General features: G+C 34.7%; 1 protein-coding gene across 2 annotated transcripts in view; it reads right to left on the bottom strand.

Annotated features, from left to right (window-relative positions):
* The window catches only part of LOC145293768 (universal stress protein in QAH/OAS sulfhydrylase 3'region-like), a 340,470-nt gene that overhangs the window by 1,376 nt on the left and 325,606 nt on the right, over nucleotides 1-13,488 (bottom strand). For both annotated transcript variants that reach the window (XM_080140277.1, XM_080140278.1), the window contains 2 exons: nucleotides 10,419-10,510; nucleotides 1-628 (listed from right to left, as the gene is read on the bottom strand). The exon at nucleotides 1-628 is cut by the window's left edge and continues 1,376 nt beyond it. In XM_080140277.1, coding sequence (XP_079996403.1) covers nucleotides 416-628; nucleotides 10,419-10,510 — 305 coding nt within the window. In that variant the 3' untranslated portion in view covers nucleotides 1-415. The remainder of the gene's footprint in view (nucleotides 629-10,418; nucleotides 10,511-13,488) is intronic.

The raw sequence follows: 13,488 nt of genomic DNA, 5'->3' as shown, positions 1-13,488 counted from the left end.
TGGGCGATCCCTGGTTTAATAATGATTCCTGTAGGACTAAATATTATTATTATTATTAATAATAATAATAATAATAATAATAATAATAATAGCCACCTACATTAATTAATTAGTTAATTAATTAGTTAATTAATTAAATCAAGATATTTAAGCACAATGACATGTTATTCAGTAAAGAAAACAAAAAAATATACAAAGTGGACGAATAAAATGACAAACATAAAAACGAAAATAAAAAGATTGGAGGCCATTCTGGCGTCCATCCAGAGTCTATATCCGGGCATCGATAGTGCACATCCTGTGACAGTTTTTATAGAAGGTCAGTGGCCCATTCTGGTGTCTGTTTTGCTCAAGGACTAGGTGGAGGACCCGCGGCCGGCCAGCCAGGCGATCTTGGAGGTCCTCCGGCCTCAAGTCAACGATTATCCTTCTCCTTGTGTCGACAAATAAGAACGGGTACGGGGGAATGATGGAGTATATAGTCGCTGACACTACCCATCACTGTCCGTCGTAGCTTTCCCATGCCGCGGGTTCCAGTCACAATGAAAATGGCGCTGGCCTGCCTGGCAACCTCCAGGACAGCGTGGCCGGGTTTCTCGCCTGGCATGCGAACAAATTCATATCTTATCTGCAAAAAAAAAAAAAAAAAAATCAATAAAAAAAAAAATCAATAAATAAATCATTAAAAAATAATCAAACAAAAACAATATCGATTATTCAACTAAATCAAATTTATTGGCAGTAAATAACCAAGTGAAACAAGTAATATAAAAACAGATGATATCTATCTATCTATCTATCTATCTATCTATCTATCTATCTATCTATCTATCTATCTATCTATCCCTTGCTCTCTTTTCCTCCCCTCTCTATGGGACGATTCCAATATTTTCCCCGATTCCGATCGATCGATGCCCCCGTTTTGTTTCAAGAAACAATGGATACTATTGTAAAGGTAGCTACGCGTGTAATTGTGAGGCAAGGGTTGCGCAATCTCCAATCACACCTCTCCTGAATCGGCACTGTTTGAGGAGAAGTCCAGGACAACTAGAAACAATGCTGAAATAACTGGAAAGTAACTGCAGCACCTGGAATTCCCAAAATGATCACCTATTTTAGTACTGACCAGGCTCAATTTTGTTTAACTTCGGTGATCTAATGGGAATCGTTGTCTCAACGTGATTATGCCGTGATTATGCCGATATAATTACAGATTCCGTACTAAATACCAGATTCCGATATAATTACCGATTCCGATCTTTATAAATCTCTAAATATTTAACTATACATTGGACATTTTTTTCCCGATTACCGTAAAAACACATGTTAAATGTGCATATATTTTCTCAAACGTAAAAAAAAAAACAAAAAAAAAAACAAAACTTGTGGACGTGATGTATCGATTTTTGTTGTACTGGTAGGTCAAAATCAATAAATATTTACTATTTTATTACTACCAACAGTGGAAGATTTTTCAAAAAACAAAATCAATAAAAAAAAAAAAAGATAATTAAAGGACTCGTTTTTGGCATCGGAAAATAGGCACAGTTTTTTTTTTTTAAATTCCGATACCGATTCCGATACTCCAAAAAGTTCCAATTTTCCGATGTCCGGTTCTGATTCCGATTAATCGTCTCAACACTAACATAATCTAAATATGATTTTTTTTTTATTAATGAGTCACCACTTACCAAGGCATAAAGGCCACTTGAGGATAAGGTTTAAATATAATTCTCGATTACCGATAAACAATATCTTGAACGGATAGAAAACAATGCGTTAAATCTTTAGAATTTGATTATTTAAATGTACGGGTTGACAAGAATTTGGTAACATAAGACTTGAAAACGATCGTGTCGTAGTCAGCTATGAAGCAGCCCCGTTATATTGTTTTCCACTGATATAAAGTCCTTGGAAAGAAACTTTGTTCATGGAACTTTATTTTAATTTTAGGCACACCGAGAAAAATAGGAAAATTCCTTACAGTTCGGGATTCCGGGTGTATTTTCGAGCTGGACATGAAAATTTATGAGACACTCCCTAACTTAACGTCCTTACAAATGACTTTTGTCTAGTTTTCAAATCGACACATGAATTCACAATAATATATTGGAATTCCATTTATTCTCCAGAAAATTATAAACATACGCGTTTCGCTAGAAATCAAATTACTACAACATATCCTCCAGGGTCAACTTCGTGACAATGTAACAATGTGTGTATCTGGAATTTATGCGACACTAGTCTGGGTGCCCGGTGTTTGTAGGTGTGTGTTGAGCAAAAAAAAAAAAAAATATATATATATAAATAATAATAAAAAAATATAAATAATAATAATAAAATATAAATAAATAGATAAATAAATAAATAAATAAAGTGGTAGTAGGCAGGCAGGCAGGCTCAAACCCGTACCACAAAGGAGGAAAAAGAAAGTGAAAAAAAAAGAAAAAAAACATGACGCGTTAGCTGCTGCGCCCACGTCAAACGGAAGTGACGTAGGTTCAAATTAAGGCTAGACAATCGAGAAGAGGTGATGACTTTCGAAAATATCGGCGAAAAAATGACACCTCCCTGTAGAGAAGTGCCCGTTAGAAGGTAAAGGAATTCATATTTTTGGCCAAATTTTCGGTATTTGTCGTCCGAAGGGCCGGCTTCAAAATAATACCGATATCGTGAAAATCCACCGCCTCTGTCGAAAGGTTTTGCGAGACATACATACATACATACATACATACATACATACATACATACATACATACATTTAAACAGACAGGTGAGATTTATATTATAGAAGATGGTACATCAGAGAAACTGTATCTATTGAAGGAGATGGTTTGAATACCTATTAAACACCATTTTCAAGCATATTCAATTTGTACAAAGATTTACCAGGACAACCGATATTAAGAATCTTCATGTTATGCATACATACATATATACATGCATACATTTATATACATACATATATATATATGCATACATTTATATACATACATATATATACATATATATATCTACATATATATGTACATATACATATATATATGTATGTACATATATATATGTACATATATATACAGGCATACATACATATATCTATATAAATATATATAGACATACATATCTATATACATACATATATATATACATACATATATATATATATATGTACATATACATATATATATATACATATATATGTACACCCATACACACACACATATATACATATATATACACACACACACACACACACACACACATATATATATATATATATATATATATATATATATATATATATGTATATATATACTAGCAAAAGTACCCGTCGTTGACTGGGTTCAAAAACAGCCTACAGAAAATGGACTCTGATTTATGAAAGTATGATAGGTTATGAAAAGGAAGGGTTGTAAATTTGGGGTGAATTTGGGGGTATCAAAACCAAAGCAAAATATTATGAAAGTAAAAATGAAATAGATAAACCCCATAATTTATTATACCATACCTGTTCACACTGAAACACTTATCACAATATTCTGTGGATCTATATTAAAAAAACCTTGTTAAACTTTGTGACATATTTTCATTGTATGGAGGACAGGTGCGAACGAACACCCCATAATTTTATTATACCATATTTCTTCAAACTGAAACATAATTATCAAAGTATACTTACGCAGATAGCTATGAAAAGTCTTTATTAAAGTTTGTGCCTATTTCCATTCTATGGAGACCAGGCGCGAACGTAGACCCTCACAATTTTATTATACCATCCCTATTTAAGTTAAAACATACTTATCAAAGTATTCTTATGTACATCTATATCAAAAACACTTGTAAATGTTTTTTTTTTAAATTTTTAATTTTTCTATTTCCATACTTTGTGGACCAGGAGCGAACGCAGACCCCACAATTTTAATGAACCACCGTTCTGCCAGATCAAACATACCCATTTCTGTCTCTCGAAACATCTTCTATCATTATATGTAATCAGTTGTTTAAAATAGTCAACCATATAGAAACCTATTCGTGACCACACACACACACACACACACACACACACACACACACACTGGATATAGTGTGACCCGGATATAAGAGAGTTGCAAGGCTTGGATAAAAAAGAAGTCTCTTTCGAAAAGAGGGGGATAACTTTCGAAAATATCGGCGATAACAGCGACCCCTCACAGTAGAAAAGTGCCGAGTTGAGGGTTAAGGAAATCATGTTCTTGGCCAATTTTTCGATATTTGTCGTCCGAAGAGTCGAGCTTGAAAACGGTACTGATCTCGTGAAAATCCGTCGCCTCTGTCGAAAGTTTTAGGCAGACATACATACATACATACATACATACATACATACATTTAAACAGATTTTGAGATTTATATTATAGAAGATAACACTGTACAGGAAACTTTCTCAACCATGCCGTGGCTAATAAAACCTTACCTCATCCTTCAAGCTCCTCAGCTTAAAATTCACAGGCAACAGGAATTGGAACAAATACATTAAGGATATTGCCAAGGCTGCTGTAAAATAGGTGAGTTCCCTTTACCGTGCTAGAAAATTATTTATATCAAAGAGTATCCTATATCTCCACAAAGCTACCATTCGCCGTTGCATGGAGTATTATTGCAATAACCGGGCTTGTGTATCTACCACCAGTGTCTCCCTTTAAGACAGGGCCAAACAGTGTCTCAAATCTAATAGATCTTGCGCTATCGGCAAAGCTCCAACCCTTATCCTATCGACGCAGTACTGCACCTCGTGCCTGTTTTACAAGTAATTTAATATAATGTGTTCTGATGAACTCATTGAACTCGTATTCTCTTGACGTACATACTCCTAACTAACCAGACAAGCAGCAAAATCCCACCCTTCTCTGTTAAGGTCCCTAAACGCGAGAAAGCTTTCTACTCTTATAGTTTCTTCTAACCGACTGCTAGTTTTTTGGAATTGTCTTCCTGCTTCTTGCTTTCCTGACTACTAAACTGCAGAAGTTTAAATCTAACGCGAACAGACATATCGCCCGCGGACCAAGATCAAAGTGTAATATCTGTTTTATTCAGATGCTGCACTTCAGTTTCTTCTCTCTCAGTGGAGGAGAAATCCTTCACGATTGAGACAATTTTTAATTTTTGTTCTTTTTCTCCACGTTAAAAAAAAAAAAACGACCCTGGTGTCTAACTCTGTCCCGTGGAGAGGCATTGTAAATAGGAACTATTCACATAGTCGCTTGTAGATATGATCTCAATTATTAGCCCCCTCCCCACGTCCAAGTGGTAAAATGCATTCCTTGGGGCGAAAAAAAAAAAAAAAAGAATAAAAAACTAAAAGCGCACCCTGCGAATTGTCTCCCTTTATTCCAACGGCTATAAAAATAGAAATAACCATGCCTTTACAGAAATGAGGACGATGGCTATCAGTAACATCCTTCTTTGAACATAGAGAGAGGCGCGTGTACACTGGGTCTCTAATAAAACATTATAACTTTCACAGATTGAGATTGTCTTTGTTTTATTGCCTCATCTCGATAAATATTTTATGACCTTCTAGACGCTCGTAAAAAGAAAGCAGTACTCATGTATAATGACAGTGATAAACTCGACACTTTCACGCCTTTAGTTTTCTAAGGCGGCTTCGCTAGCCCGTTTGGTTTATCTAGTAATCTGGCTAACAGCTTTGTTTAGGTCGCCTGCGTTCAAATAAAGATACGCCTCACAACAACAGGTTTGCATAGCATCAAAGGTTAATGATATATCTCGGAATAGAAAATGGCTAAAGAAAGGATTGATACACTGTAAAATTATAGTTTGCATATTAAACAAAGAAAGGATTGATATGCCGTAAAACTGCAGCTTCGGTAGTAAAAGGATAAAGAAAAGGTTAATCTAGCGCAAAATTGTAGCTTGCGTATTAAATAAATAAAGAGATATGTTTGTTTGAAGTGGATTGTAGCAACCGCTCCAATAAACAGAAACTACATCTCACAACTTCGAGATTTGAAATTCATTTCCTCCTGGCTTGTCCAATTACAAGTCAGCTCTATGTCACGTGACAGAGTATATAAAAGGCGAAACGTGAAACCATTAACTCTCTTTGGTACTGACCCAGCCTGGGAGCAGACTTCGCCTGGGGCTGCTGCCCCAGGCAGGACGTGAGTACAACGAGCTAGCTATATATCTCTTCAAACTCCTACTTGCTTCCACGTGCTGTACCCAAACGAACACTCTATCTTCACACAAGAACATCTGTCTCTTTCTTTCTCCTTCAACAGGCCTGACCTATATCTAATTGTCGGATATTTAATCTCTTCACTACTATAATACAAGCGCGTACGAACACTGAATTCTCTTACTAATACGTTTCTCTTTTGTACTCTTCTACTAAACGCCACTAACGAAAGTAACAAATAAAGTTTATTAATATAAAATGAAACTTCCATTTCGTTGTTTTCTCATTTCTATAAGATACTCCCTGGAAGAATGGTATAATAACAACAAAACAAATACTGCACTATTCCTAAAAAGGCGGAGGTAATGCCTCCAGTAAGTCGCCTTCAATCTAGTAAGTCGCCTCAATGAAGAGTTGTTCGTAGACGTCACTGGTAATATGCTTAAGCCATAGGCCTTCAGTGTATCTTTCGACGTCTCTTTCAAACTGCTATAACCATCCGTATTTATGGCTTACATCAGCCAATCTTATTCTTGTACGGAGAGACCCGGATGTAGTCATCGGATGCTTTAGCGACGAAAATTTTATTCAAAACGTAAGCATAAAAAGGCTAACGAAAATGTGGATGAGGTAATACTTGGGAGATAAGGAACAGATACAGTGTAATCCTGACATAAGAAACCTCTTCTCCGAACACCGCAGCTCTCTTATATCCGGTTTACACGAATAATTGGGGTTCTTATATCCGGGTTACACTGTACATTAAAGGAGGCTTAAATTTAGGACCAGAGAAAATCTCTCTTATATCCGTTTTTTTTATATTCGGGTTACACTGTACCATATTGCTCTTACAAGAAAGAAGATGTCATATATATATATATATATATATATATATATATATATATATATATATATATATATATATATATATATATATATATGAGAACAAGTAGTTAATAAAACATGTTAAAAACATATTGAAAAAGAGGCAAAAACATATTTAATTTTAAAAAGGAAACACTAAATAAATGGATAGTTCTCAATCTGCGGAGTTTCGAAGAAATACTTTCCTTCTCATCAGAGGGTAGGATTTAGCAAAATGCGGGATCGGATTTTGCTTATATATATATATATATATATATATATATATATATATATATATATATATATATATATATATATATACTAGCAGTTCAGCCCGCCTTTGCTCGGGCCCTATGTACTGTTTATAACTTTATGTGTGTATATATATATATATATATATATATATATATATATATATATATATATATATATATATATATTAAAAGGTTTGACTCATGTCCAAGTAACCTAGATGTAAAATTTCAAGTGTTTAGACCTAAAATTGGCTGAGGTGTTTGGTAGAGTCTGCAAAGGTCAACTCTTTCAACTTTGACCTCTTGGCAACCACATATTCGCCCCAAAATACGATTAAAAAGCTTGCTGTATGTCTGAATACCCTTTATGTAAAAATTTCCAATGTTTAGACCAAAAATTGGCTGAGTAATTTGGTAGAGACCGCAGAGGTGAAATTTTAAAAACTTTGACCCCTATTATGACCCCTTAAGATTTATTGTTTTGGGTTCAAGTTTGATCTAAATCCAAGTAACCTACATCAAAAATTTCAAGTGTTTTAGACCCAAAATTGGCCAAGGAGTTTGGTAGAGTTTTCAAAGGACAAATCGTTGAACTTTGACCTCTTGACAGCCAAATTTCTTGCCGCAAACCTATTAAAAATTTTTCCCAAATCTCACTACCCCTTATGTCAAATCTTAAGTCTGTTTACTGAAAGTTGACAGGAATTTGATAAGGAAATGCGTACACACAGACATACACAGAGATAATTTCACTTTTATAGAGATATAGATATATACACACACACGCACATATATATATATATTATTTAAATATTATTTATTAATTATTAATTAATAATTACTACGTGCTTAAAAGTAAGTTATCTATATACATGCATGTTTCGGAGTCTACTCCTTATCACTATAGCTAGAGTTTTATTGGCAAGGATCGAACCTATAATAATTGATATTTAAATAAAAAAGTAAAAACGCCCTAAGATTTAGGCGAAGAAAAATGTAAACAAAGGGCAAATAACTCTTTTCTTACAATAAGAGAAAACGCACAGGGAGCGAAATAAAGAAATTAATCGGCAATAAAAAATAAATCAAAATTCAAACAATCTTATATATATATATATATATATATATATATATATATATATATATATATAGATAAATAAATATAGATATATATATATATATATCTGTGTGTGTGTGTGTAAAAAATTAATTTCCTTTGCTCGTACTACTAATAAATATTTACTGTTTTTAAACTGTCACTTAAACTAATATCATAATAACATCAAAATACGATGTAAATTTATTTCATCGTGTACAAAAAGTGAAACTTTGCATAGATTCTTTACGTAAAGAATGCATTTGATTCCGAAGGATATTAAGAAATTACATAAAACATTTTTGTCAAGTAAAATACTGTCAAACATTAGTTATAATTGAATTAGAGGTAAAATATAAAAAGTTTTGTGAATTAAAAAAAAACAAAATTGTGTTTTAGGGCTTTTGTTTGTTTCTTGTTATATCTTTGGCTTTTGTCCGGCGAACTATTAACTGGTCCCTTCTTCAGGATTGGAAAATTTCACAAAAATCATGACCCCCTCCCCAGAAAAAAAACAACAAAAAAAGAAAAAAAAAAGAAAGCAAAGAAAAAGGAACCCCCCCCCCAAAACAAAACAAAAAACAAAATAAAACAAAACAAAACAAACAAACAAACAGACAAAACAAAAATAAAACAATATCCATTATTCATCTGGAGATGAATTTGTTATATATTTCTAAATAAAATTTTTTTCACCCGTTCGCATGAAAACACACTTGGCGTAAGTATTAAAAAAAAATTAGATTTACTTATGTCTGGTTGTAAATACCAATTTTCTAAGTATATAAAAAGGAGATTTAATGCAGATGAAAGACAATAAAATCTAGTAATAAAAATTATACTTGATTTATTGAGGTCATTTCGGCAGTTTAGTTTTCAACATTTCTCTTCCACTAACAAGACACGTAAAAGACTGACAACGTTCCAACATTAAAATATAAGTGTATTTTGTTAAAGACATTCAAAATGAATTTTATATATAAAACAAACGTTACAAATGTGATTTTTTAAAATTAATTTTTATTACTTATGTTAAGTGTTGAGACATTATGTTGAACAAAGATGGCGACAGTAAACCAAATCGGCGAAGAATTAATGAAGTCCCGATCTTGAGTGTTAAGTAATTCCTAGTAACAAAGATGGAGGGAAGAATCAATGCAGTCCCGATCTTGAGTCGTTTCGAGACAGAGGCGACGGCCAACTGATTGAATCCAAAATTGGACATTTTTTATAATAACTTTTGAAGCTTCTGACTGGTTGATTATTATAACTGTGGTTATAAAAACAACCGCCGAAATCATTGGTGTCATATCCTCATTATAATCAAAAATATTTTAACAACTTATTTACACTTAGAATTATTATTATTGTAGATTAACACCGTCAGCTAAATCGACCCTCAAAACAATAATGAGATTCTACATTTTAGGCAATTACGTGTAAACACAATGAAAAACATAAAGAGAAGAAAAAAACACAAAACTCCTAATTATTTACGAATTGGGAGTGCAGGATGCTCTTTTCTCTTCCCTGCAACCTCTTTCCCACAGAAGAGACATTGCGAGTCTGTATACTACTTTATCGTTATTTTCACGGCAAATGCTCGTCTGAGCTTCAATCTATGACCCCCCTCGCCAAACTTTCACGAAAAACACTCGTTTAGCCAAAAACCATTATCAATAATTTCCCAGACTCTTTATCTGTGCCTAAGCATAAACGTAGATTTCATGAACAAAGTTTTTTCTTTGAACTGCACGCCTGTGGAATTCTATTCCGTTTGCCTGATTTTCAGCTGACTACAATTTGATTGTCTTCAAGTCTAACGTAAACAAGTTCTTGATGGAACGTCTCCCTAAGTAATCCAATTTACAAAATTTCAACTATGTATGTTTACTACATTATAATCCCATTGCCTAATGTATACCCATTAACCCTTATCCTCGAGTGGCCTCCGGGTCTTGATGAGTGGTGATTCCTATGTAAAAACGTAACATACTGACGGAAGAACAAGTCTCGTTTCAAAACAAACCTTTTTGGCATCGGATTTTGCCTTGTATTTGATTTCAAGACGTCGCACCTTTTCGTTGACTTCCATCAACAACTCTTCGACACGTGCCGGACCTTGAAAGACAGAAGCCAAATAAAAATAAGAAATAATATATACAAACAAAACATGTACAATTATTAAGATACATCAATAAGGGACTTAGACTAATCTATCAAGTTACTAGGTTGAATTGTAATATTTCGTTTCAAATAGACCCGCATTTCACACATCAATATTTGATTCTATCTATTCTATCTTTTTTTTTAAATTCATTCCTGTATGTTTTAAGAGTGTCACTCAATGGAAGTGAAGAGGAGATTGGTTTTCGTCTGCACAGACGAAAGAGGAAGCGTGTCCAACCAATTGTTATTACTGATCTTGATTTTGCTGATGACCTAACATTACTAACTGAAGAAAATAGGTCAAGCCCAAGAACTCCTAAGCCAACTAGAAGAGGAAGCGCGATTGGTGGGTTTGTACTGCAATGCCAAGAAAAAAGAGATACAGGCCTTCAATCACGTTGACCCAATTGCAGTGAAAGAACTTGATGGGACTCTGCTCAAGGTTAAGTTAAGTTAAAGAAGATATGGTCATCAACTCTCTCAGAAAAGTTGTAAGTAAGACTCTTTGTTGCCACAATAGAAACAGTCCTTCTCGATGATGCTGAGGCATAGACTCTTACAAATGTGCTGAAGAAGAGACTGGATGGCTGTTACACGCGGATGCTCAGGATGGCCCTCAATACTTCATGGGGGAGCCACGCAGCAAACCAACAACTTTATGTTGACCTACCACCAGTATCACTGAAAGTCCAGCAGAGAAGGATGAGAGTAGCCGGTCACTGCATGAAATACAGCGAAGATGAAGCCAGCAAGCTAGTTCTCTGGATAAAGATGAACACCCAAACCGTGACAGAAGAAGAATGATCTATATTGACAACCTGCTACAGAATACAAGCTTGGAAAGTGCTTGGGACTTGCAAACTGTCATGCGAGATCGAGAGAACTGGAAAAGTCGTGTAGATTCAGTGGTGAATCGTCATGAAAGACAACAGAGATAAGATGAGATTGAGAGAGTTAAAATATTTTTGACGTCACTTTGTTTGAAGGATCTTGAAAGACAGAAACAAACTCCTTCAAACTCCTCGGCCTAACATTTGCTGGCAATATGAACTGGAACAAACACATTAAGGACATTGCGAAGGTGGGTTCCCTCTATCGGGCTAGAAAACTATTCACACCTGAGAGTATCCTGTATCTCTACAAGGCCAATATTCGTTCATGCACAGGCATCTACCACTAGCATCTCCCTCTTGGATAGGGTACAAAAAAGAGTTTTCAGTCTATTAGGTCCCACTTTGTCAACTAGGCTCCAACCTCTGTCCCATCGCCGCGATGATGTATTTCTGCGTCTGTTTTACAAATATTTAATGGAATGTGCTCTGATGAACTCGTTGCATTTCTGCCCCCCCCTCTCAACGTACATATCCGTAACAAAACCGCATAGCAATAAAATCTCACCCCTTCACTGGAGTTTCTTCCCTCGAACAACTAAACTTTGGAATTCTCTTCCTCTTACCTGCTCCTGCATATATATATATATATATATATATATATATATATATATATATATATATATATATATATATATATATATATATATAAACAAGTAATATAAATAATAATAAAATAAATAACGCAGATCATATCTATATCTATTTATGTATGTATCTATCTATGTATGTATCTATCTATCTATGTATCTCTCTCTCTCTCTCTCTCTCTATATATATATATATATGTATATATATACTAGCAGGGGTACCCGGCGTTGTCCGGGTGTGGAGAGGTAGTGTAGTAAAGAACCCCGGGAGGTGTTAAAAAAGTGGTAGTAGCTGGGGGGGGACAATAGTAGGCAGCCCGGGTGGAGAGAGGTCTTAAAAAATGTAGTAGGAAGGCAAACTTGAACCCGTAACGTGAAGGAGAAAAAGAAGGTAAAAAAAAAAACAAAAAAAAAAAACGTAACGTCTTAGCCGATGCGTCGATGGCGAAACCGGAAGTCGCGAGCGTTGGAATTAAGACCAATCAATCCAACGGAGACGACGACTTGCGAAAATGTCGACGAAAAAAGCGACCCCCCCTTGTAGAAAACTGCCTTTTTTGAAGGCAAAGGAATTTAATGGTTTTGGCCAATTCTTCGATATTTTTCGCCCGGGAGACGAAGTTTTGTAACGATACCGATCTTGTCAGGATCCGTCGCGTGTGTCGAATGTTTTTAGCAGACGTACATATACATAATGCTTTTAGCAGACATATATATACATAAACAGACGTTTGAGATTTATATTACAGATTATATTTAGACATATAAAAGTAGCCAATAACAAAAAATACATGCAATTAGTCTGACGATATAATACGGGGATGAAGCATATATATATATATATATATATATATATATATATATATATATATATATATATATAATTTACTAGCTGGGGTACCCGGCGTTGCCCGGGAGAGTAGAGGTGGTGTAGTAAGGAGATTAAACAAGGACGGGGTGTAACAAAAAAAAAAAAAAGAAAAAAAAGAAAGAAAGAGCGAACGGGGAAAAATCACATAAATGTAAAAACTATATAAAAAAAGCAATAATAATAATAATAAAAACAATCCGGCGTTGCCTGGGTGTGCCGGCCGAGTAAAAAGAAAATCAAAACAACAACTGGCTGGAGAGAGGTGTTTAAAAAAAAAGTGGTTGTAGCCAGGCAGGCAGGCTCGAACCCGTAACGCGAAGGAAGGAAAAAGAAAACGTGACGTCTTGGTCGATGTCTCCATCGGGCAACCGGAAGTTTAAAAGCATCGAAATTAAGCATAGTCAATGGAAAAGAAAAGATGACTTGCAACAATGACAACGAAAAACCGATCCCTCCTTATGGAAACCTGCCCAGTGTAGGGTGAAGGAAAATATGTTTTTGGCCAATTTTTTTTTTATATCTGTCGTCCGGGACGTTGGCTTCAAAACGATACCGATCTCGTCAGGATCTGTCGCGTCT

The sequence above is a fragment of the Euprymna scolopes genome, chromosome 15, assembly GCF_053919585.1.
Source record: "Euprymna scolopes isolate OS-2025 chromosome 15, ASM5391958v1, whole genome shotgun sequence".
NCBI lineage: Eukaryota > Metazoa > Mollusca > Cephalopoda > Sepiida > Sepiolidae > Euprymna > Euprymna scolopes.
This window is presented reverse-complemented; position numbering and strand designations above follow the sequence as displayed.